At 36.1% G+C, this 23760-nt stretch overlaps 1 protein-coding gene across 1 annotated transcript in view; it reads left to right on the forward strand.

The window, feature by feature from the left end:
* Window positions 1-9272: 9272 nt before the first annotated feature.
* The window catches only part of LOC113229323 (QRFP-like peptide receptor), a 190483-nt gene continuing 175995 nt past the window's right edge, over window positions 9273-23760 (forward strand). The window contains exon 1 of the mRNA XM_026462877.1: window positions 9273-9465. Coding sequence (XP_026318662.1) covers window positions 9275-9465 — 191 coding nt within the window. The 5' untranslated portion in view covers window positions 9273-9274. The remainder of the gene's footprint in view (window positions 9466-23760) is intronic.

Below are 23760 nucleotides of genomic sequence, written 5' to 3' on the forward strand. Positions count from 1 at the left end.
TTGGAGGTTTTTGAGGTATTGGTGTTCGTAGCGGTGGAGTTTGTGTTGATGAACGTTTCTCTTCATTTAGTGTTTGTAGTTTTTTCTCTAGTTTTCTCATTTTCTTTTTTATGTATTCTTCGTCTTCATGTTTACGTTTTCCCATTTTTCTTCCTCTTTTGCTTAGTCTTAACAAACTTTTTTATGATAAACTTTTAAAGCGGAAGAAGTAAACCGCGTACGAAACGTCAAAAATTTTCACCCGTAAGATGTAAATATAAACGTCAATCCCGTTTAACCTATGTGTACACACTCGCTTACCGCAAAAAAATAAGGCGTTAGACGAGTCGTGAGTCGAAAGTGTAAATGCAGATTTTTTTATAAATTAATGAACGAAAATTTTGTTTATGTAAAAAATATGGCGTACTTCACCTGTAAATTACTTGATTGAAGTTGGGTTTTCACTGATAATAGTATGGAAAAAAAACATTATTTTACAATGCCATAACATTTCAACATTAACGTAGTTTAGAATGACGTTACTTTTTAACTCGTGTCGTATCATCTTTTACAACAAACTTATTTTAAAACAAAATACACGTACCGGCGCTTTGCACAAAAAGTCGTAATGACATTAGAGTTGCCATATCTAAACAAATATACGGCCTAGAAGTTTTTTGTTTTAGATCTTTAAAAATTGTGACGGCGCTTGTACAATCAACGTATACTACATCGTTAAACCGTCTCGGACAAGGAGAGAGCATAATAATAACTTGTAAAAATTACTGCAGTGAAGTGTAAAAACAGGATTTTGTATCACATTTTCACTAAACAAATACATTGTGTTATCATTTAAAAGGTTATTTTATGCAATTATATAGTATTTTTAATTTATATATAAATGAATTGAAAATATAAATCACAAAAGCTAACAAAATAATCAAATAGCTAACTATCCTTTTTCTACACATTGCATGCGAAAAAGGTGGAAAGAGACCCATTACGTTAATTTCAAGAAGCTTATATAAACTTCTTGGTCATTTTCAATTGTTCGAACCACAAGCGATTGAAATATTTAGAACAAAGAAACTATAGAGTCGCTTTGATTATCATCTTATTTTTAAAATGATTTTTTGTTAAACGTTAATTACGAAAACTACAGTAGGAGGTTGCAAAAAATAAAAAATTTCAAACTAAATTTAATAGTTAAAATAAAAGTAACAATGTAAAGATGTCTAGTGGTCAATGTTAGAACCAAAAGTGAAGTAAAATTATAATAAAAATGTAAATGCATGTCGGGTGTCCAGTGGCGGCACGTTCCGCAGCGTCAGCGCCTCGTACCGCTCCGCTGTTGCGATGTACAATCGAGGTCGCTATTCATCAGCGATTATCATGTTACACAGGCTCGTAACACGTTAGCAATAACTAATAAAATATTGTTGTACTCGTTTTACGGCTTGGAATTACGTATCAGAAGTCGAAACACATTGGCCCGAAATAACGTTAGCTCGAATTTTCAAAATGTCAAATTCATTTTTTTGGGAATATTACAAATCAAAAGTTAATTTTGTCTTTGTGAAAATCATCAACATTTCTTGAAAATGTAACGGTTTTATTATAAATCGGTTTTTGGAATTACGGATACTTGAGTTTACTTTTAGTTGAAATATCGATACATTGCTTATAGTATACGCTAATTTTCACATTTATAATATTTGCATGTATGTATTTGGCCGACTCTATTATTTCTTTAGGTTTATTTGTATAAAATTCGACATAATAATATATATAAAAATTATTTAATATTTACAATAAAGGCAGTTTCATTACTCTTATGTTCAAGTAGTTTTCAGTCGAAGCCAAATATGGTGCAAAGTCAAAGTCAAAGTCAAAGTCAAAGATTATTTATTCCATAGGTAAAATAAATTTACACTTGAAAACGTCACATTTAAGCTACATTTAAGCTACTGCTCGTTCACTACGCTGACCTCCCTGAGAAGAACGAGCAAGAAACTCTAGGGATTGCTCTTTTCAAATAAACTTAAATGCTATGGAATACACTTTGAATCAAATTTGTGTGGATTCTGGAGCCATGTCGTCTTTCCATACATCTTTATCTAACACGTAGTCTTCAATTTTGTAATATGATTTTTCGATCAAAATATTTTTAATGTAGTTTTTAAACTTGGGAAATGATAAACTTAATATATGCTCCGGAATCTTATTGTAAAAACGTATACAGTTCCCCATAAAAGAGTTGTTTACCTTGGTTAAACGAAATCGTGGTACCATGAGTTTGGACTTAGCTCTAAGGTTAATATTATGGATATCTTCTTTCTTATTGAAATTATGTATATTTTTACGGGCATATAAAATATTTGAGTAAATGTACTGTGATGCCACAGTCATGATACCAGTCTCCTTAAACTTTTCTCTGAGAGATACCCGAGAGCCTAGACGGTACACAGAACGAATCGCTCGTTTTTGCAATACAAATATGGTTTGAATATCTGCTGCTTTACCCCACATGAGAATCCCGTAGGACATTATACTATGGAAGTAGCTAAAGTAAACTAGTCTAGCAGTACTAACATCGGTAAGCTCATGTATTCTGCGGACTGCGTATGCAGCGGAGCTTAATCTGCTGGCCAGAGACGATATATGTGGAAACCACTGAAGTTACTATCTAAGGTCACTCGCAAGAAGACTGCTTTATTAACAAGGTCTAACTTTTCTCCGTTTATTTCTATGCTTGGACTAGTCGATTTTACGTTAGGTAATTCAAATTTAACACATTTTGTCTTCTTGGCATTAAGCAATAAATTGTTAGCAGTAAACCAATAAACTACCTTAGAGAGGGTATCATTAATACGGTCATAGTTAATGTCATGTCTGTCTGTTTTAAAAATCAAGGATGTGTCATCAGCAAACAACACTATTTCGCAATGGTCCTTAACAAAGAATGGCAGATCATTAATATAAATCAGAAATAAGAAAGGTCCAAGTATTGAGCCCTGCGGAACACCCATTTTTACTGGAGAACCCAAAGAAGTCACTCCATTTATGTCTACTTTCTGAATTCTACCGTTGAGATATGACAAGTTTCGACGCCTTGCCATTTACACCGTAATGTTCCAGCTTCCTAATAAGAGTATTATGATCAACGCAATCAAATGCCTTTGAGAGGTCACAGAAAACACCAATAGCGTTCTGGGACCTTTCCCAAGCATCAAAGATGTGTTTTAGTAACGCTACCCCCGCATCGCTAGTCGATCTACCACTAGTAAACCCGTATTGTTCACTATGAATAATAGGATTCCTACCGAAATAGGACAGTAATTGAGTTAGCATAACCTTTTCGAATATTTTACTTAAAGCTGGTAAAATTGAAATGGGCCTGTAGTTGCTAGGATCAACTTTCCTACCGCTTTTGAATAAGAGAATAACCTTGCTGTATTTCATTAAATCGGGAAAAACACCTTCGTCAACGCACCTATTGAAAGCTACAGCTAACTGTGGGGAAATGAGATTAATAACTGAGTCTATAACTTTAGTTGATATGCCCCAGAGATCTTCAGTTTTTTTAACATGTATTGACTTAAAAGCTTTTATGATGTCTTGTGGATTAACATGACGAAAATTAAATAAACTGCCACAAACGTTAACATTTTCCTTTAGGAGATCAATAGGAAGTGAAGGGGATTTTGTAGTGTTCACAGCAATTTCCGAAAAGAACGATTCAAAAGCTTGGGCTACTTTATCTTTAGATTTTATAAGTTTGCTGTCTAATTCTAAAACTATATCTCTATCGTGTAGTTTAACCCTGACTGACTCTTTATTTATTATGCTCCAAGTAGTTTTAGATTTATTTATCGATTGTCTAATTTTGTCGCTGTGAAACTTAACCTTAGCAGCTACACAAACTTTTTTAAATATTTTCGAATAAATTCTAACATATTCTTTGTAATTGGAATTAGTATTATAGGTTTTCATAGCATATAGCTCATACAAACGAGACCTACTCTTATGAATACCTACTGTTGCCCAGTCGTTGAATTTAGTCTCTCTATGGAAAGTTAATGTTTTCGATGTAAATATATTGTCAAATTCATTTTTAATTAAACCAAATATCGTGTTATATAAAGTATTTGGATCCTCCGGTATATGGGATAGGGAATTTAAACTATTGCCGATATTATTTTGAAATCTAATTATTCGTTCTGTGGTAATCGGTCTGCAGAGAAATTGGTCTACCTTCTTGCTCATTTTACAATTAAAAGAAGCCAATTGGCCACTATGGTCGGATCTTAAGCAATTTATTATTGATTTAGACACTGCGTCTGTGTTACAAAAGATGTTATCAATACAAGTAGAAGAGGAGGCAGTAATGCGAGTTGGTTCTAAAAAAAGATTAATCAAGTTAAAACTTTGAAATAAATTTATGAGTCTTACAGAAGTAGAACAGTTTTCCAACAGGTTTACATTGAAATCTCCACATATTACTACGTTTTTTTTGGTTGGAAAAATCCGCTTTAAACTGTCTTCCATAATTAATTCAAACTCGTTAAAATTAGCAGATGGGGGCCTGTATACACATAAGACGACAAACTGATCCAATTCCACACATGAAATCTCAATAGTTCGTTCAGTAGAAAGATTTGTGATATCCTTACGCTCTTTAAATTTTAAGTTACGCTTAGTAATAATCATGGATCCGCCTCTACTTAAGCTCTTTCTTATGAACGAACTGACTATTACATAATTTTCTATATTGTTAATGGCTTCGTAATCTTTCAGCCAGTGTTCTGTAACACAAAACACGTCAACGGAAATATCGTGCAAAAAAAGACTTATTTCTAATGTTTTGCCAGAAAAGCCTTGAATATTTTGATGTACTACATGGAAACGATTAGACTTTTCTGTTGTCGTGTTTTTCAGTTTAAATTATGGTTAGTAAAAAGTATACTGTTGCTACTTAAAGTAGGAGCATTGTCGTGGGACTGTGTTATATCTTCTATAACAGCGTCCTTAATATTAAAAGATAGCAAACTAGCTATATGTCTTAGATACCTTAGGGGTAAAAGTAAATTATCCTCAAAAAGTTTAAAGTTCCTTACGAACTTATTAATGTCAAAACAAAATATAACGTCACTATGACGGCAAGTCAAATTATGAATGTGCGAATTTATGTTATATATATACTTATTACGAGCGATGCCTAGGTTAGAGCAGTAAGGGAATGCACTTAGTATGAATTTACACCCATGCATTGCATTGCATTTTGTTAAGTTTCCAGTAGAAGCTGAATATGGTGTTAATGGGCCCTTAAATTGCTGCAAGCAAAATTAGGCAGTACTGCAATGCCGTTACAATTTAAAATATATGTTTTAGTTTTTTTAAATTTCGTTACATGTCATTACGTTTGTATCGGTTAACTTCGGACATTTCTTTCGTGGTTTTTGTATTAGACCCTATGATGACTTCTACTGTATTTATTGTTCTGTGACAAATATAATAATACACCTTAAGAAGTGATTCTCGATTAATAATGTTAAGCGTTTTTTACTTTGTAGATACATTCTATGTAACATTAAATAATAAACGGTACAGGAGAATTCAGATTTTCAGTACAATGTGTAGAGAGTGAAGTGGACAGAAAACTGATGATAAAATTGTAGTATCTCCTAAATGGGAATGTAAACAAAGTTTAGTAATCGATTTTCATGACGAATACAATTAGTTTATTTGGCACATCACTGCTTTTTAAACTTTTTGGTTATATATAAAACAAAGTAACTCAAGATAGATATTGAGATATTGCTTATTTTGTTACAGAGATTTTTTTCCTTTATTCGGTTTTTGCAGTGTTGTATTAAATATGTGCCATTTACACTTTCCTAAAACCACTCCGGCTTACTTTAACAATTTTTTTGCTATTATCTAATTGAGACTTCTGCCCAGCAACTCCCATATCTTTTCTATACAAGTTTTGGTTATAGTGACCCTCCAGTTCTCCCTATCATCCTTTTGGTTATGTGGGAAGGGCGCAATAGCCCGTGCGTGCACAGGAACCTTCTAAGTTCGGGGTTCTGACCCCAGATTAGCCAGTCTACAGAGTTGTCACAGACCGTTGTCACTGATTTCAATCGGTTCTCAAGAGGCTAGTGCCTCGGATGAGCGTACAGTACCCTCCTTATTTTCCAAATAGGTACCAGAGCTGTAGGCACGCTTACTTCCCGTTGCGCATTGCACAACTAGCGGTTGCCACCGCTAAGCCGTCGACTTTAAAGTCCACTACCAAATTTCCACATTGGTGGCGGAGCTGTAAGCCACGCTAACTTCCCGACGCTGAAAAACAGCGTCTCTCCAGTTCCCAATAACCTAAGCGGCTGGAGGGACCGGAAGATCTTCACCCAGCAGTGGGACACATTAAGTAATAAAAAAAATTGTCAAGTATCTATAATTTTATTAAAGACAATGGTTTGCCAGAGCAGCTTGAGTCGCTGTAGCTGCAGGAAATAATACTAATTGCTTATTTCATTTCACTAATTTCTGTACACGTAATGTTAATTGTCCAAAAATCAATGACTAATAACTTCGTACTAGAGTCTGCAAAGTGAAAACCACTTGCGCCTTTCGCTGAAATTGCCTTAACGAACTGAGTTGAGTCTTTGTGAACGATTCGGACGAGAACTGCGGGTTTTTACTACATTTTGCTTTGTGATGTTTTACAAACAGTACATTTACTTTTTTTCCTAGAGGTGGTTCAAAGTAAAAATTTCGATTAGTCCATAAATTTTGATCAGTTGGTGCAAGGGAATATTTATTTAAGCCCTGCAATTCGCAGACCAAGAGGTATCCTCGGGTTTGAATGGAATAGTAATTACTATCTTCTCCTGTAACCGGAGTACAATAACAAGCCTTGAGAATATCGGTTTTTATTGAATGCTGTCTTATTCGCCAGCACATCAAATAAATTTTTAGAAGGTATTTTTTGTCGGCAACGGTGACTTTATGTGATATGCGATGAGCACCGTGTCAGCTGCAAGAAGGCTTAATGGACGGACGATATATTGAAAGTGTTTTACACCAACAAGTGACAAGGCGCTTTACTAAATGTATTTCATAATGTGCAACGTCATTATCTCAATTAAATCACTGATAAATCTCAGATGGAGATAATCAAAGCGACATCATGTTATTAAAAGGAATTAAGTCTATAAATCCAATTACTTCCGACAAGGATGCCCTCCATCGACCTTTTACATGTTTATTAATTTTCATTTAATTAATTCGTTGTTTTGTATTCGTTGTGTTCAAGATTTAGGTTTAAAAATTTATTTGAGACAAAGGAAATAGACTGGTTTAATTCCTGGTGAGACTAAATGGGTGTTACTATACGTTCAGTGATGTCAATCTCTTTAAATGTGGCAGCGTGTCGGGCCAACAAAGGTTTGACCGAAAGTTTTCTTAATGGTCTCCAAAGGCTGGTGAAAGACAAGGTAAATTTCTTGGAAAATAAATTTCCTTTAGCCACTTCTTCTCTCTTCATCTTTCTTCAATCGATCAGGATCCGAGTTGTGGCGTCGTATAAATTCGATTTATTTCTTCGCCTTTTTGACTTCTTCTCACAAACCCGGAGTGCCGAGAACAAACGTGCAATTCAACTCAGCACAGCATTCGTTCTTTCCAAACGGTTGCTAAAGCTTAGGACTTAGTCAGATAACAGAGTGAACTTCTTTTTTCTATTAAAGTCGTGTGAATTGATTGGGGTTCCAAAAATATTTATTTGGAGAACCCTGCAAACAAATAATAAAAATTGTACCTTAGAAACAACCTCAAATCCTCGAAATAATTTCCCACTGGACCATCACCGTGAGTATAATCATAAATGAAATTTATTAACATATTATAAAAAAATCATTTTAGGAAATGAAACTATTTTTCCGGATTTAAATAGTGTATATTTGTTTTTTCAAACAAACCAACGTTTCGGGCCCTTTACTGATCCCATGGTCACGGTTGACTGAGGTGGTACAGTCATCAACTTGTTATGCCTAATGTTATTTTACATAGTTGCAAAAGTTATTAATTAAATACGTAATTTTTAATTTTACAAAGAACATTGCAATTTTCGCTACATATGTTTCATGGATTTGCAATTCCCAGGATGCTGCGAGCCTAATTTCAACAAGCGAGACGATTTTTCTGTATCACCAGTTTGGAATCCAGTATTTTCTTTGATGAAAAATCTCGAACAGACGTAACACTGCAGTCACACATGTCAATCTACTGAGTAGATTGACATGTTTTCAGTTATTCTAATATCCATTATTAATTAATAATAAATTTAACTTAATAAAAATTGATATTGTTAAAATAAAATAATTTGTAAAATGTATGTAGCGTAAATTGGAATGTTCTTTTTGTAGAATTAAAAATATGTTTTATACATGATTAAGTCCAGAACTAAAAATGAAATAATTAAAAATAAGGTATTTAATTAATAACTTTGGTAAGTATAGTGGAAAAAATAGGGTGGTTTGTATTAATATTAGACATAACTGGTTGATGACTTTATCTCCTCAGTCAACCGTGACCATCGAACCTGTAAAGGGTCCGAAACATTGGTTTGTTTGAAAAAAAATACGCGATTTAAATCCGGAATAATCTCAGTACAGAGTACTAAAAAAACCGACCTCAAAATACGTGGAATTACATCTAGTTGCCAAGTTTTATTGAAATCGGTTATCGGAAAGTGAAAAGAGATAATAAAAATCGGTTCTCACTACTCAAACTATATTGAGAGAGAAAAACGGCTTGAATTGGAGAATAGCAAAATCAACCATTAAAATAATTGCTCCATTTTATTTTAATCAACCATTAAAATAAAATTTATAAAAATGAATCTTTATGCGTGAACAGCGGCCCTTAGAGGTGGATGATTTTCTTCAAAATTAAACGGGACCACTATGTAGGCAATGTAATCGGTTCACAAATACCGGAGTTATCGCGTAACATACATACGAAAAAGAAACATACAGTCGATTGAGAACCTCCTCCTTTTTTTAAGTCGGTTAAAAATAGTTTAATTTTCTATGTGTACGCGAAAACCTAAGAAGTCGAGACTACTTTCTCTTCAGAGTACAATTAGATATGCGTAAAACTAACATTATAAGTTAAATAAAAATTTATCACAACAGACTATAGTATCAATCAGTGCAAAAATTATTGCAATCTCTGAATAAAAATTTTAAAAATAATTCATAATATGTGGATATAACATCGCTCCAAGATGCCGTATAAACAATTGAATACGTCATTTCGCGGTGCGGGTTGGAACGAGACCGAGGAGTGGGGGGACCTGGACGTGTTCTATAGACCTGACGTGGTGATCATAGTGCTGTATGTGGCTGTGCTGACGGCCTCGCTATCCGCCAATACGCTGCTCATCTTCATTGTAATTAAATTCCAATACATGAGAAGGTAAGTGATAGTTTTAAGCAAAATACACTTGGTCGAAAAGGAATTACTACTTTTTATCCCTGGAGGTCATAAGGATTCTTGCTTGTTCCGTGGTTACAATAAAATGAATTACATTGCTTAACATCTGAGCTGGTCACATGCGCTAAAGTGTCGGCGGCGTTCAACTACAGCTTCTAATATTAATCAATTCAATTTATCAACACGCCTTCCGTCTTGGTCTACGGGGACAATTTGCGCGCACTCGCGCACGGTTTACATGTATGTACATGCGTCCTTCACGGCGCATCAACACGAACGCAGCTAAGTTTTAGACGGTTTGTTGTAACGTTAGTGGCCATACGGGAATTTAGAGCGATATAGTTTTATTTACATAGGAGAAATATTACTTTCATCCTTACTAAGCCTTCTTCACATTCTTCACCCATATCAACGACATAAGAATGGAGTGCTCCGGACCTTCTAGTCGACCGAAGGAGGAACGGTGAGGGTGGAACTAAATTGAAAAGTTCCTACGCACACTCCCCGAAATGTATCCGATAGAAAACCGACAAGCAGGCTACCTTTCTGTGATGGTCGACATTTTTAGCTTCGACTCTACAAGAGAATTGTTGTTTATAAGTCTCTTTGCTTTTCGTTCCACCGAGTATAAGGTAGCTCACTGGTAATGGGCAGAGCCGTCCCAAGAGTGGCAGCAGTACTCCATACACGATCGAACTTGTGATTTATACAGATTTGAAAGCTGTTCAGGTGTGAAGTACCGCCTAACCTTGTAAAGTATGCCTAGTTTTCTGGCAGCAGTTTTTGCCAAGCTCTCGATGTATCGCCCAAAGTTGAGGTTGGATGATAAGTCTAGACCAAGCAGCTCAAGGTGGACCCTTATCGGCATTAGAGTGGCGGAGAAGACAGATCCCTGAGGTACACCGGCATTTATACCATGAGGAGCAGACGAGTTACCATCTACAACTACACGGATTTACCTATCCTTCAGAAAATCGCCTATCTATGTGCAAAAGCCAACAGGAATTCCGTAAGTTGGAAGCTTGTTTAACAGGCTATCATACCAAACCGTGTCAAAGGCCTTTGATATGTCGAGAGACACGGCAAGCGAATCACCGCGTTTCTCGATAGTCTCGCCCCATAAATGTGTGGTATACGCAAGACGATCGCCAGTAGATTGACCACGGCGAAAACCATACTGTCGATCACTGAGAAGATCGTTATCTTCGAGGTATCCAAGGAGACGGTTGTTCAATACGCGCTCCATAGTCTTACAGAGTATGGAGTTGATTGCGATAGGTAGATAATTAGATGGGTCGGCATGACTACCTTTCCCAGGTACACGCTGTACATTTGTAAGCTTCCTGGTTTTCTGGACTTGTCCAGAACTCATAGAGAGGCGATACAGGCGAGTCAACACCGGACACAACTCGGGTGCACGACAATCGCTGTTATTTCGTTAGGGCCACTGGCTTTGTTGAGGTCTAATTTGCGTAACGTTTTCAACACCTCTTTTTGACGGATAGTGATCTCGGGCATTTCCGAGTCACAGTAAGATAATGTAGGTGGTGTTTGCAAAGTAGCGTCAAGACGGGAGTTGGAAGCAAAAAGAAAAATAAAAAGATTGGTTTTCTCTTCAGCGGTGTAAGCCAGCGATCCGTCAGCTCTCATTAAAGGCGGAAGGGATGACTTGCAGAAGTTTGCTTCGACCGATTTAGCGAGAGACCAGAATGCTTTATTCCTGATGGGTATGAAGCTATCCTGGCCCTAATACGACTAATATGGTCGAAGTGAGCTTTCCGTGTCGCTTTTTTGCAGGATCTAGCGGCTTTATTAAAGGCTTTCTTCAAACGGAGGGTTTCTGGTGTTTTGCGAACTTGAGCATCAGTCCAAGCCTGGTACGCAGATTGCTTTAGCGTTTCCGCTGAAGCACACTCAGTGTTAAACCAAAGGCGAGCTTTGCCGCTGGGGAAGACTTCGAAATACGGAATAAAGTATTCCATAGCCCGAATAATCACCTCTGAGACGGCAGACGCGCAGCACGTCGGATCGTCAGAAGAGAGGCACAGCTGCCGCCAGGGATAAGATTGGCGACTCTCGTCTAAAGAGACTGCCACAGCGAGTCGGTGATAATAGACGGCGTCTAAAGCCGCCATAATACTATTTTATTAAATAGAATATTAAAACAGGAAAACAATGCGTAGGTACGTGCCTGTGCGTGTTTTGTCTTTAAGAACAACACACTAAATTCAATTAATTTTGTTCAAATCACAACTCAATTATGTTTGTTTACAATAGAATTTTATGACATTTCTTTTACACACATTTTTAAATTGCTCTTTTATAGACTTGAATTCGTAGATATTGACATTTCAGTGCGTTTGAAATTTCGATTACGGAAATTTTATCGGTGTTTCAGGTAGTCACGGAACGTCTTTTAACGTATCGCATGCGGTGTAGCTATAGTTTAAGTGTAGCTTAGTTTTGGTTTAAACCTTTCAAATTATTAGCGCCATTGCACTTTGTACATCGGTAAAACGTTTTGTTTATAATAATGTACCAAAGCTAAACTTGTTCCGTTGAGCGGTTAAACCTTTCGAAAATAGCGCGATTGGCCTCGTGTTCGGATCCGCCGCTGTAGGTAACTTCAAAGGCGCGGCCTATGCTCTCGCAACAAATCCGACTACGCGCCGACACGCGCGTCGGCCCGACTGCCCAGTCAACTCGGCGCGTGTGTCATCACGGGCCGCAGGAACGCACCATTAATGCGGACGCAACGATTTGTGTAGTAGTGCAGACGAATATTTTTTTTCAATACCATATAAAAGTTTAGTTGTAAGAGAAATGTTGTAGGGCTAAGGAGTTTCTATGTGTTTGGAGTAGAAATATCAATAAACAATAAAAAATAAATAAAGTAATTTCTAAATGGATATACATTGTTACGAATTCTATTTATCTGATACAGATTTTAAATGCTTTAATTTCTTTTTGTCAAATAAAAATAGCAAAGCAAAGTAAGCGGCCGTAAAGAGGTCGCGGAGCTGGCAGTGGCGACGGACCGTCGAGGATGGATGAGGCTACACGGACCAGAGTACGGCTCTTAATTAGGATGTGAAAAAGTGCCAGCCTCAAAGTAGCTGTCTTTTAATTTTATTTCATGTATGAGCAGAATCATACGCATGCATAATTTATTTAAATTACAAAAACTGACTATTTTCGTAAAATTGTTACAAAATGTTGTTCATTCCTTATAAATAACGCAAATAGGAGGAGTGCAAGTGATTTGAAGAATATTGTGGAATTAACTCCCGCCGACGCGACGTTTCGAATGAAGCACAAGTAGCAAACTCGTAGCTTAGACTTCTCCGTACGGCTCGGGTTTAAAGTGTTATCTCGTTTGGAATAGCCTACTTTCCGCCCTTGTAAAACAATGTACTATTGTTTACGTTGCCGTTAGCTAAAACCAACCCATTTACAAAATTAAGGCAATTTAGTAAAGCAGTATCTTTGTAAGTAATATATTTTATTATTAACGCCATATTAAAATAATTTTAATCTAAATTAATATTGAAAACAACCATTTTGGCCGTACATGTAAATGTAGTGTAGGTATCGTTGGCTGACGTTTGATGACCTTTTCCGGACGATGAACTGAAAGGGGGCAAGTATGAAACTAATTGTTTTAATTCAATTCAATTATTTATTTGTTTAGGCATGAATCCCATTACATTCATTATACATTACAGTTTTAGAGGCATCCAACTTATTTACTTTTTGGTACTATGTAATTCTTAAAATAAAAGTAAATTTTCTTCCTCACAGCTAAAGTTACCCATAACTCAAATGTATTTATTGATACTGAGAACTGTGTAAGTAAAACTGAAATGATCGTAACTTAGATAAGTTTAAACAAAATGTAGGAATAACAATTGAACGGTTTTCGTGCAACCGGTACATAATTGTAGTAGGTCAAATGCATTTGTTCAAGTTTGTAGCACGTCTAGTTAGAAAAACATACTCCTATTCCGAGGCACTCACGTCATGAAAGCACTAAAAGCACAGTAAAAATTTAACGTCCTCACGGACAGTTGACTTAGGCACTGGAAATGACCACATGATAAATATTAAAAGACGTAATTGCTACAACTAATGCCGGATGATATTAAATCATAAGTTTCGAAGAAATGGCATCAACCTGTACGTGATCTAGGGTGCGGGGTGCTGGGTGTAGGGTGCGAGATGCTCGCTGCCAGGCTAGAGACCGAGACTCCTGCGGTGAAAGCCCAGTGGCCGCTGCGCGCTGCCGTTTGTCAACGAGTTAATGGGGTTGCTCAGTTGAAATAGTTCAGATATTACCATAAAGAGGACGCCAATGAAATTAGTTTATTTGTCACAGCAATCTAGCTGGCTTGTGAAGTGCACATGAATTTACTTTACATTATAAAAATAAATCCATTTTACACAACTTTAAGGATACTTTCAAACCTGTCTCCGAATGTGACGCTCAGGTCTAAGAAGAACCTTATTCTAACATATTTAGGCATTATGTTAGGCCTATTCTTGGTAAAAATTTAATAAACCAGCGTTTGAATGGTGCGCGGTGTGGAATGGTAGCTGCGGTGTGAAACGGTGGCAGCGGCGATGGCTCTAGCGGTATGACTCTAGTAACACTTAGGAAATAAGATACAATTTTTATTTTTTACAGGGATTGGATTGGAATGTGGTGGGTGAACGCAACGCTATTGATATAGATAAATATTATGTTAGGGGTCAACTATGAAGTTACCAATCCAAAGTTCTGGCCACTTTGAACTGGAATAAAGTCCTTTCAGTGTACTTTTTAAAATAAAGTGCAGAGTTCTAAAAGTAACAATTTTGGTGTTATATATTTGTTTTCATTTATAGTCAATTACATAACCGAAATGCTTATAATTTTTGAATACGTGTCCCGACATGCAACTAACTGGAGGATATTTGAATTAAAAATAACCTCGCGTAAGTGTATGATGATACTTTTAGTTTTGCAACGCTCCTACATATTTTCATTATACTTCCATCATCATATTCACGTCACTTGCGGCACACGCAATTGCGTGTAAATTGAATTAGCTATAATATAAGACAAAATTTATTTCCGAATACTATTCAATTTAATTTTCCTACCTACAAAGCTTCATTGATTGCTAAGGATTTACTTAGGACAAATTAAATACATTGTTTGAAAATTAATTGGATCTATTTTCAATGTTTATTTAGTATAGAAATATGTTTTCTCATTGAAATTAATTGAATTTATCGGTTATTTTGCGGTTATATGGCCAGGAGAGTTTTGTCGGTGCAAGGTCGTTGTCGCAATTTGATTCTTATATTAATAATTTTAATTACCGAATTTTATCAATTAGAAAGCGTGGTTCACCGCACTACAGAGGGATTTTCCTTGCAACGACTTTCTTATTTTATACTTGAGCGTATATTTTACCGCGTAAGGTGTAGGTTAGTGTTATATATAGTACACATAGCATACCCATTGCGTCTCTGTTAATCAATATTTTAAGACAAGTCGGTGGGATTGGGAATGAGTGTGTGCATTATTATTATTTATTATTATTAATGGCGATACGAACACTCTTTTTTATATATAAACGTAGATTACATTCAGCGCATTGAATATGTGGTTTCTGCGAGTCTCCTTTGATGTCAACCTTCAATTTTTCAAACCAGATTCTTTAAAGTTCTAGTCGAGTATATAATTTTATTACGTTACACATTTGAAATCATTCGAAAGCAAATATTTACTGGAACATTTTGATTCCTTTTTAGTTAATTCAAATGTTTCTACGAATGTAAAATTACGCCGCCGTGAAATGTTTACACATGATTTGCATCCAAATTGCCGTGGCCGTCTGTGTGAATTTTCTCATGCTTCTCCTTCACCAGTTCCTGCAGGCACTTTTTTTTTGCAAGCGCACTTATCATGTAACATGCACGACTGTATCGTCTCCAAGATTCCGTACAATGACTACAGAGCATAAACAAAGACGGAAATATGACCCCTGCTATTTGGCTTCAAGTGCAAATACTTATGGAATACTCTGTACCTGAAAACTACGTAACTGCCCGGAATCGGGACAAGCTGATCATAAACATCTCCACTGAAAATTCGTTTTGCTCACAATCTGAAAATGAGGAATTAGGTGACACAGTCCTGTCACAAAACACAGAATTAATAAATAGAAGCTTACCTGGAAAATTTAACTACGACAAAACCCAGAAGATTGAAGAACTTGAGTAAAAAGTTAATACACTTCGTTGTAAACTGGAGTCCGCTGAATAGGAAATTGACAATCTGTTGTCAGAAAATTACGCTGTGCAAAAAGAACTAAGCAGCCAAAAATGAAAGGTAAATTGTCTTAATGCGTTATGAAAGACTTCGCTAAAATCTCAAAAATCTTGCAAAAATAAAAAAACAAAAAACTATTTACTAGGACTGCTCTTGATTTTACATTTCAAGTACTAATTTAGAACGAGAAATTCATCAGAGTGGTAGTAGAGAGTGGGTTAATGTTTCAAATATTGTCACGGCCACAGAAGGAATAAATAATTCGCCACCAGTATGCACAGTTCGAGATGACATCCCTTTGCCTAACGTACGAGAGAATAGAAAGAGAGAAGTTACTCATACTCTACCTGTAACCAAACATTAAGAAGAGTTTTCGTCGTTTCCTTTACCTATTCATAAAAAAAGGATTTTTCTGTTAGCCGATGAGGCAGGGCGAGAGTTAAGAAAGATTCTGGAGAAAATTATTGGGGAAGACTACGTCATTACTTCCGTTTTAAGACCATATTCATCTTTAAGTCAAATTGTCACTAATGAAAATAATAACTTTGCGATGTATCGTAAAGAATTTGCAAAGAATGACTATTTGATCATATTGGCTGGTACACACGACAGGAATTTATATTGTTTTAGAAACGCCTTAGATCATTGTTTCAATTCATTGCTAAACACCAACGTAATTATTGGCAACGTACATTATAATCAATTTTTAAATGTATGCAATAGAAATAAAGTGATAAATGAGCTCAAAATGTGTAATATACGTTGCCTTGAACTATGTTATCGCAATAATTATATTATAGATAGAGTAAACACATGTAGGTGGATTGTAAGGTGGACACGTAATATTACTGAATTATAAGAATAAGTAACAAATTAATTCTGCAAAGACAGCAAGAAGTGTACATACACAAACACAGCAAAAGTTTTTTCTTTACTAATACTTCTATGAATGAAAGCTATATGTTAAGTAGTACAAGTAATACAATTTACCAAAAATGTACTGACGAAAATAGGGGTCCCACTTTAAATATTTTATGTCAACACGTGTGTGGTATCATCAAGAGACGGGATCAATATGAGATATACTTAGAGGAATTAGAACGAAAACAAAATATTGTATGTTTGTGTGAACATTTTTAAATGAGAAAACAATATTTTTTTTACACTTTGAAAACTACGAAGTGGGTGCATTTTTTGCAAGAAAACAAAAAATAAGGGGGGGAGCTTTAATTTTACTTCTTTTACCCTTCTAGGTAGAGACAATTGATTGTAAGATGTTCAATAGAACAGACTGTTTTGAAATATGTGGAGTGAAAGACTTGACATGTAATATCTTTATTTTGTTAGTATCGTTATTTTGTTGTTACCAAAATAACGATAATTTTAAGATGTTTGTGGAAAGACTTGATTGTTGTTGCAGCATTATTTTAATAAAAATGTCAAAATTTGCGGAGACTTTAACGTCAACGTGCTTGATGAAGACGAAAAAAATAAAAAATATTTTTGCAGTTTGATCAGGAGTTACAAATTCAGGCATCTAGTGAATCCTGTCACATTCAAGCGCAATGACATGCAGTTATGTATTGATAACATCTTAACCAATATGCCACGAAGCGTGATAGATAGAGTTGAGGTTGATCACAATGGGTACTCAGATGGACATGCTGCCATTTTTTTTGTATGTATGTTAGTTTTAAGGTATATATAATATAGGTGTATTTTGTTTTTATATTGTTATGTATGTTAGTCTATAAGATATGTATACATGAGTCTTTTTGTTACCTGATATAAATAAATAAATAAATAAATTGACTTCAATCGTAACGAACGGGAGTAGTGGTAAAAAATGGATAGAGCCAGTTATAATCGTTATAAGAAGAAGGTTCACTAAAAAAAATAAAGAAAACTTTCGGAGAAGATTACTAGAAGACAATTGACTTACACGAGGCATAGACTTATTTCTGAAAGTCTTCACTAGAATTTTCTGTGACTGTTTCAAAAAAACAAAGGTTAAACTTAATCTCTACAAATATAATAAAATAAAGTGGCTCACAAAAGGTATTAAAATGTCAAGCAAAATGAAGAGGTTTTTGGGTACAGTAAATAAAAATATAACAAATTAAAAAAAAAATCACGAATCTGTATTAAATTATCGGCATACAATTTAACTATTTATAGGAAAGTTTTACGATGGGTCAGTACAATTAGAAATAAGGAAATCGTTATGAAAACCAAATCCAACAACTGTTAGCAAAAGCTATATTAGCCAATTATTCAGTTTAAAGTGCTTATTACTGGCAATAACTATCACGTTTCAATATATTAAGTTGCCGATTTTACTTCAGTATAATCGATGAAAGAATAAAACGGCAACACTAAATACGATTGGTGGAAAAAAAAGAAAAGGAATGACAGATTAGCTCGGGCAAGGACGGGGTAACCGTCTCTGTTTTTTCAAAAACTATTTGTGATTTTCGTTTTCTCGATTAATTGGAATATAGTTAATACGTTAAAAGGTTAGTTTCATTTTAAAAGTTCATACTTTTTAACACAACAAATCCAGAAAAATGCCAATAGGATTTTTGTTCGCATTTAGATGCTTAGCCACTAAGCCAGTCAACTCTAAGACAGCGTGTTCTGTAAACTTACAAGGTCTAAATCCATATTGATTGAAGGCAAGGATATTCCTGGAGATTAGATAGCTCTCTAAAGTATCTTGTTTCTTTTTCTAAGATTTTCGTATTTCGTGGTAATACAGAAATTGGTTGATAATTCGTGAGACTGCGTCTGTCACCACTCTTGTTTATGAGGTGTACAAGAGCCTTTTTGAAAACAAGGGGAAAATGTCCCAATTTGAAGCACAAATTGAAGACATGACAAAGAACCGGGATCAGAACCTGTCTAGCCGCTTTGACTATAACGGTTGAAATGCGATCACATCCAATTGCACAATTTATCTTGAGCTCGCTTATGAAAAACTCAATCTCCCTACTGTCAGTGCCGAGTAATGAAATAGAATTTGTCTGAGATTCTTCAGACTTTGAGACCGGAACATGACACGGCCTATTGACCATTATACTAGAGGCCACGTTTTGCCAACATTTGCAAAGAACTCATTAACTAAGTTTAGAGATGGATCTTGATTAGTATTTATACATAAAAGTACCCTGGATGTTGATGTACATGATGATGTATTTAAATTTGTCATATTTTTAATAAGTTTCCGTGTCTCTTTTGAGTTATTTTTATGTTTCTTAAATTCACTACGTTTGTGATCACGTTTAATCCTCTTTAGAAGGTTGTTGCAGTAATTGCGATACCTCTTATATGTAATGATAAAAATCTCATTATTAAGAAATTTGTTGGAGCGTAAACATACTCCTTGTTCGAAGCACGATGACTTTAGTGTCACGCGTAAAAAATAATTGTCTCATAAGTGTCTTCACTATCAAACTTTACTTTCTGTTTCCTTAATATTTCTACTTCTATATTATATTCGCGTTTACATTGCTAGTTCGTATTATTTCCCACAATATTGTTTCGATTTGCGATAAAGCTTATCTCTATTTCGAATGCATCATAACAGGCCTAGCGTGATCCAGGGTTTCAGTCGTGTTCAATGTGCGATCGAAAACGGACGCGCTGCACTACTTTCGAGAATTATTTTAATTCGCGATTTTGCGCGGCTTAGGCTGCTGCATGTACGTAAGTGACAATGGGTTCCCAACAACTCATTGTCAATGAGTTTCTGGCATTCGTGCAGAATGCCATCGACACAATGGATGAAGTCAGCATCGAGCAGATCTGCAAATCTAATTTCACGAAGATGAGATTTGCAGTGGCAAGATGCTGCTGTTCCAGAGCTGCGGCAAAGCGCAGCAGATGCCATCTCGTCGGAGGGATGGAGGCTTGAAGAGTGTCCAGGATGTTACTGCATTCTTGAAGAATACCGATCCGGACGACGTGCCTACTTTCGTGGCGAAGGAGCTGCACAAGTTGCCTCCGGTCACCTTTGACCACGTCGACGTCACCCAGGCTGTTAAAGGACATCACGTCCTTGAAGTCGAGTTTGGCTGAAGTTCAGTCAAAATTGGAGACGTCGGATAACTCCATATGTGGGCTACGTGCCGAAGTTGCGTTGTTACGCAACCCCGCTTCGGTATGTAGGTCACCGACAGTCTCCTACGTCAACACGCGTCGCGGAGCGCGAAAAGCATCCGTCGGCAGTATTGAGTCGGCTCGTATGTCGCCGGTCATTGCTGTTGTCAATGCACCGTGCAAGTTTTGGCCGAAGGGTGTCATGTTCCGGCGGTTCAGAGGAACGATACATGACACTTGTTTGCGTCGCACGTCGCCGAATAGTAATTCGTGTAAATAGTTAATAAGTTTATATTATTTTATATGTATGTTAGTTTGTAAGGTATGTATCAATAATAATAATATGTATGTTAGTCTGTAAGGTATTTGTTATATGGGCCTTAGTTGCCTGAAATAATTGAATAAATAAATAAAATAAAAAAATAAATTAACTATTCGTTTTCTACTAGAAACCTTTACTGACTTAGAGTTAAATGCAATAATTGAAAACAAATCACTCACCAGATCGCTAGCGGCCATATCTGCATTTACGTTATTAAAAATGTACAAAAATGCAAAATTTTCAAGCATAGGTACTAACACAAGCAGTAGTATTAGTAAATACAGGTTTGCGATATTTTACATGTAGAGGACTATTTAATTCGCAACATAGTACTACGGGAGCGTGGTCAGTGATAAGAGAATCTATTACCAGAGTGACATCAGGTTTGTTTGTCTTAAGGAATACATGGTCAATACAGTTATCCTGTCTAGTAGGAAAGACATGTGCAGGAAACTTAGCATGCAGCAGGCACGCAGTATTGTTTAAATATGTGTCCGACTTATTATCAGAATGTTACGGTGACATGTTAATGTTTAGATCGTCTATAATAGCAATGGTTCTGTAACGACGTAAAGAGAAGAGAGTCGAATCAAGGCTGTCAAAAAAGTTGTCAGTATCTATATACATAGGGTACAATATAAGTTTCCGAAACTGGCCACTTACATAAACAATATTTAAAAAGTAATTACAGCATTTGAAAACGGAACTCTTTGGCTGTAGAATACAGTTTGTTTCATCTGACTGTCACTTGTTTTTACATTGTGGCGTCATTTTAGAAATTGGTTGTCTACATCACCATGGATTTAACTCGTGAAAATTTTCGTAGTATGATTTTCTACGATTTCAAGCGTAATTTAACAGCTCAGCGGAGCTTCGCTCGGTTTCAAACAGCTTTTGGCGATGAAGCACCATGCAAGATGACTATTTATAGCTGGTTTGCAGAATTCAGACGTGGTCGTGTGAATCTCAGTGACGAATTTCGTGATGATCGCCCATCCACTGCTGTAAATAAAAAAAACATCGATGCTGTGCGTCGTATGCTCAAAAAAGACAGGCATGTGACATACCATGAGATTCGGGCATCTTTAGGCACAGGCATGAGTCAAATACAATGAATACTACACAAACATTTGGGTGTGAAAAAGCTGTGCTCTTGGTGGATTCCACACAATTTGACTGAAGCTCAAAAAAACGGATCGCGTCACTTGATTCAATGAAGGGGCGTCAAATTTGGTGTGGGACATAGTAACAGGTGACAAAACTAATGTAACTGCCTCTGTGGCCGAACGGTTACCATGCCGGACTGCCACGCAGAGGTCCCAGGTTCGATTCCCGGGCCGGGAGAAATATTTGTATGGCCTACATTTATTTCTCTCGTGAGTTTGGGTGTAATTTGTGGTTGTCTATGTGTGTCCATGGCACCCGCGACACAGGGTTTCCCTAGTGCGGGGCTATGTTGAGTGTGTGCGTTATTATTATTATTATTATTATATTATTAAAACAGGGATTCATAGTTACAACCCCAAAACAAAGCAGCAAACGAGCATAAGGGTCTTTCGAGATGAGCCGAAACCAACCAAGGTGGCGCGCGTGCAAAGTGCCTCTAAGCGGATGATAGCTTCTTTTTTTAATAAAACTGGACACGTGTCTACTGTTGCTTTGGAGAATCGTTGTAGCGTGAATAGTGATTAGTAGACGACCATTTGTTTGCCGGAAGTTATTGACAAACTCCGTAAACATGACCGTAAACGCCGTATCATCTTGCATCACGATAATGCCAGTTCTCACACGGCCAGACAGATAAATGAATTTTTGAAGGTGAACAACGTTGACCTGATGAGCCATCCCGCGTACAGTCCTGACCTGCCACCTTATGACATTTATTTATTTTCAAAAATTAAGAACCAGTTACGCGGTCGATTTTCATCACCTGAAGAGGCTGTCGAAGAGTATGAAAAATATGTTTCAGAGATTGTCAAAGAGGAGTGGCATAAATGTTTTCAAAATTGGTTCATTCGTATCAAAAAGTCCATTAACGCTAACGGAGAATATTTTGAGGAACAATAAATTCATTTCTGATCATTTATAGTATCTTTTTCTTATTCGTTCCGGAAACTTATAGTGCACCACACGTCGGAAGGCGAACGGTATAAGACAAGTATAGCCACCTCATTGGGAAATTTAATAATTTAACGATTAGAGTCCATAAGTAACGGTTCGTCAAACGTGCAGGTAAGATTTTCTATAACATAACCACAACTCCGTCGTTTTGATTGCAGTATTTGGATTTAGATTGTATATAGCCGGCTATAACAGGAACATGAGGGCATTTGTTGAGTCGAAAATCAAATTAATTCTTTCTAGCAGTATCAAGAAATTTTTAAAATTAACGCTATTGCCTATGCTTCTAATATTAACATGAATTATATTTAATGAGTCTTGGCTGTAGGAGTAGAGGATAAGTATATAAACAAATAAATTTATGACGGAATGAAGTAACGTGTGTGAACGCAGCGTTAATATTAATATGAAACAAAGTAAGCAATATCCAATTTTACAGTAAATGGCAAAAACACTTTCAAACTGTAATGGCAATTGTAAATTCATTTAAAAGCAATTGTGCATGAAAAGGCAAGAATAGGTTAAAAGATCTAGTCAGTTTTTTTTAAATTAGCTTTAGGTCTAATTCTTCCTTGATTAAGTGAAAAGGGCTTCTTTGTCACGTATAAAGATCTTTCCATTTGATGACCAACAGTATCCGTATCCATCTTCTTGTAACGGTACCCCCCCTCTATCGACAACATCACCATCGTCGCCTTCCACGCCGGCAACACCAGAACGAAGACCAATACCATGACCAGGACTTTATCATAACAATAACACATACATAAAACTTATATGTGTATATATGTATATAAGTAATATACATATAATAATCTAAAATATATAAACCCAAGCATCAAAGTATACAAGATACTATGGATCTATTAAATGGCCATATTAAATTTTTGTTATATGATCGTCTAGTTTGATTAGGACCTTATTATTAACATTACGTTGTGTTTTAAGTAAATAAGTAAGTAGGTAACCCGCGATTCTTTAAGAGGTACGTGAGATAATCATATAAATATAGTGATGTGCTGTATAGATTTTTTTTGATAAAGACATGTAAATATATTGGGAAGGAGATTAAGGAATAAGGAAAGGATGCCCACCTCATGTAAAAAATTATATTTTGAGGTATACGAAGCCCCCACAACAGTCTGCTTGTGTAGTTGTTATTTCACTACAGACCACCTCCGCTCACGTATCGTGTATGACACGCCGGTTACATACTCCGGGGCGTAGAAGGTATAGAAATATATACACCTACGCTATTAAATGATGATTGTTTAAACAATAGATATTCGTTATACGGAATACCTTAAGTATAAATGTCCTGCCATGTCTGTGACGTAGCATAAAGACCATCAACAGTATGTTCTGCATAAAATGTAGTGCAAATAGCATTTCAATGTATATGAAATGATACAACTCG

This window comes from Hyposmocoma kahamanoa, unplaced genomic scaffold, assembly GCF_003589595.1.
Source record: "Hyposmocoma kahamanoa isolate Upper Pololo Valley unplaced genomic scaffold, ASM358959v1 303, whole genome shotgun sequence".
NCBI classification, from domain to species: Eukaryota; Metazoa; Arthropoda; class Insecta; order Lepidoptera; family Cosmopterigidae; genus Hyposmocoma; species Hyposmocoma kahamanoa.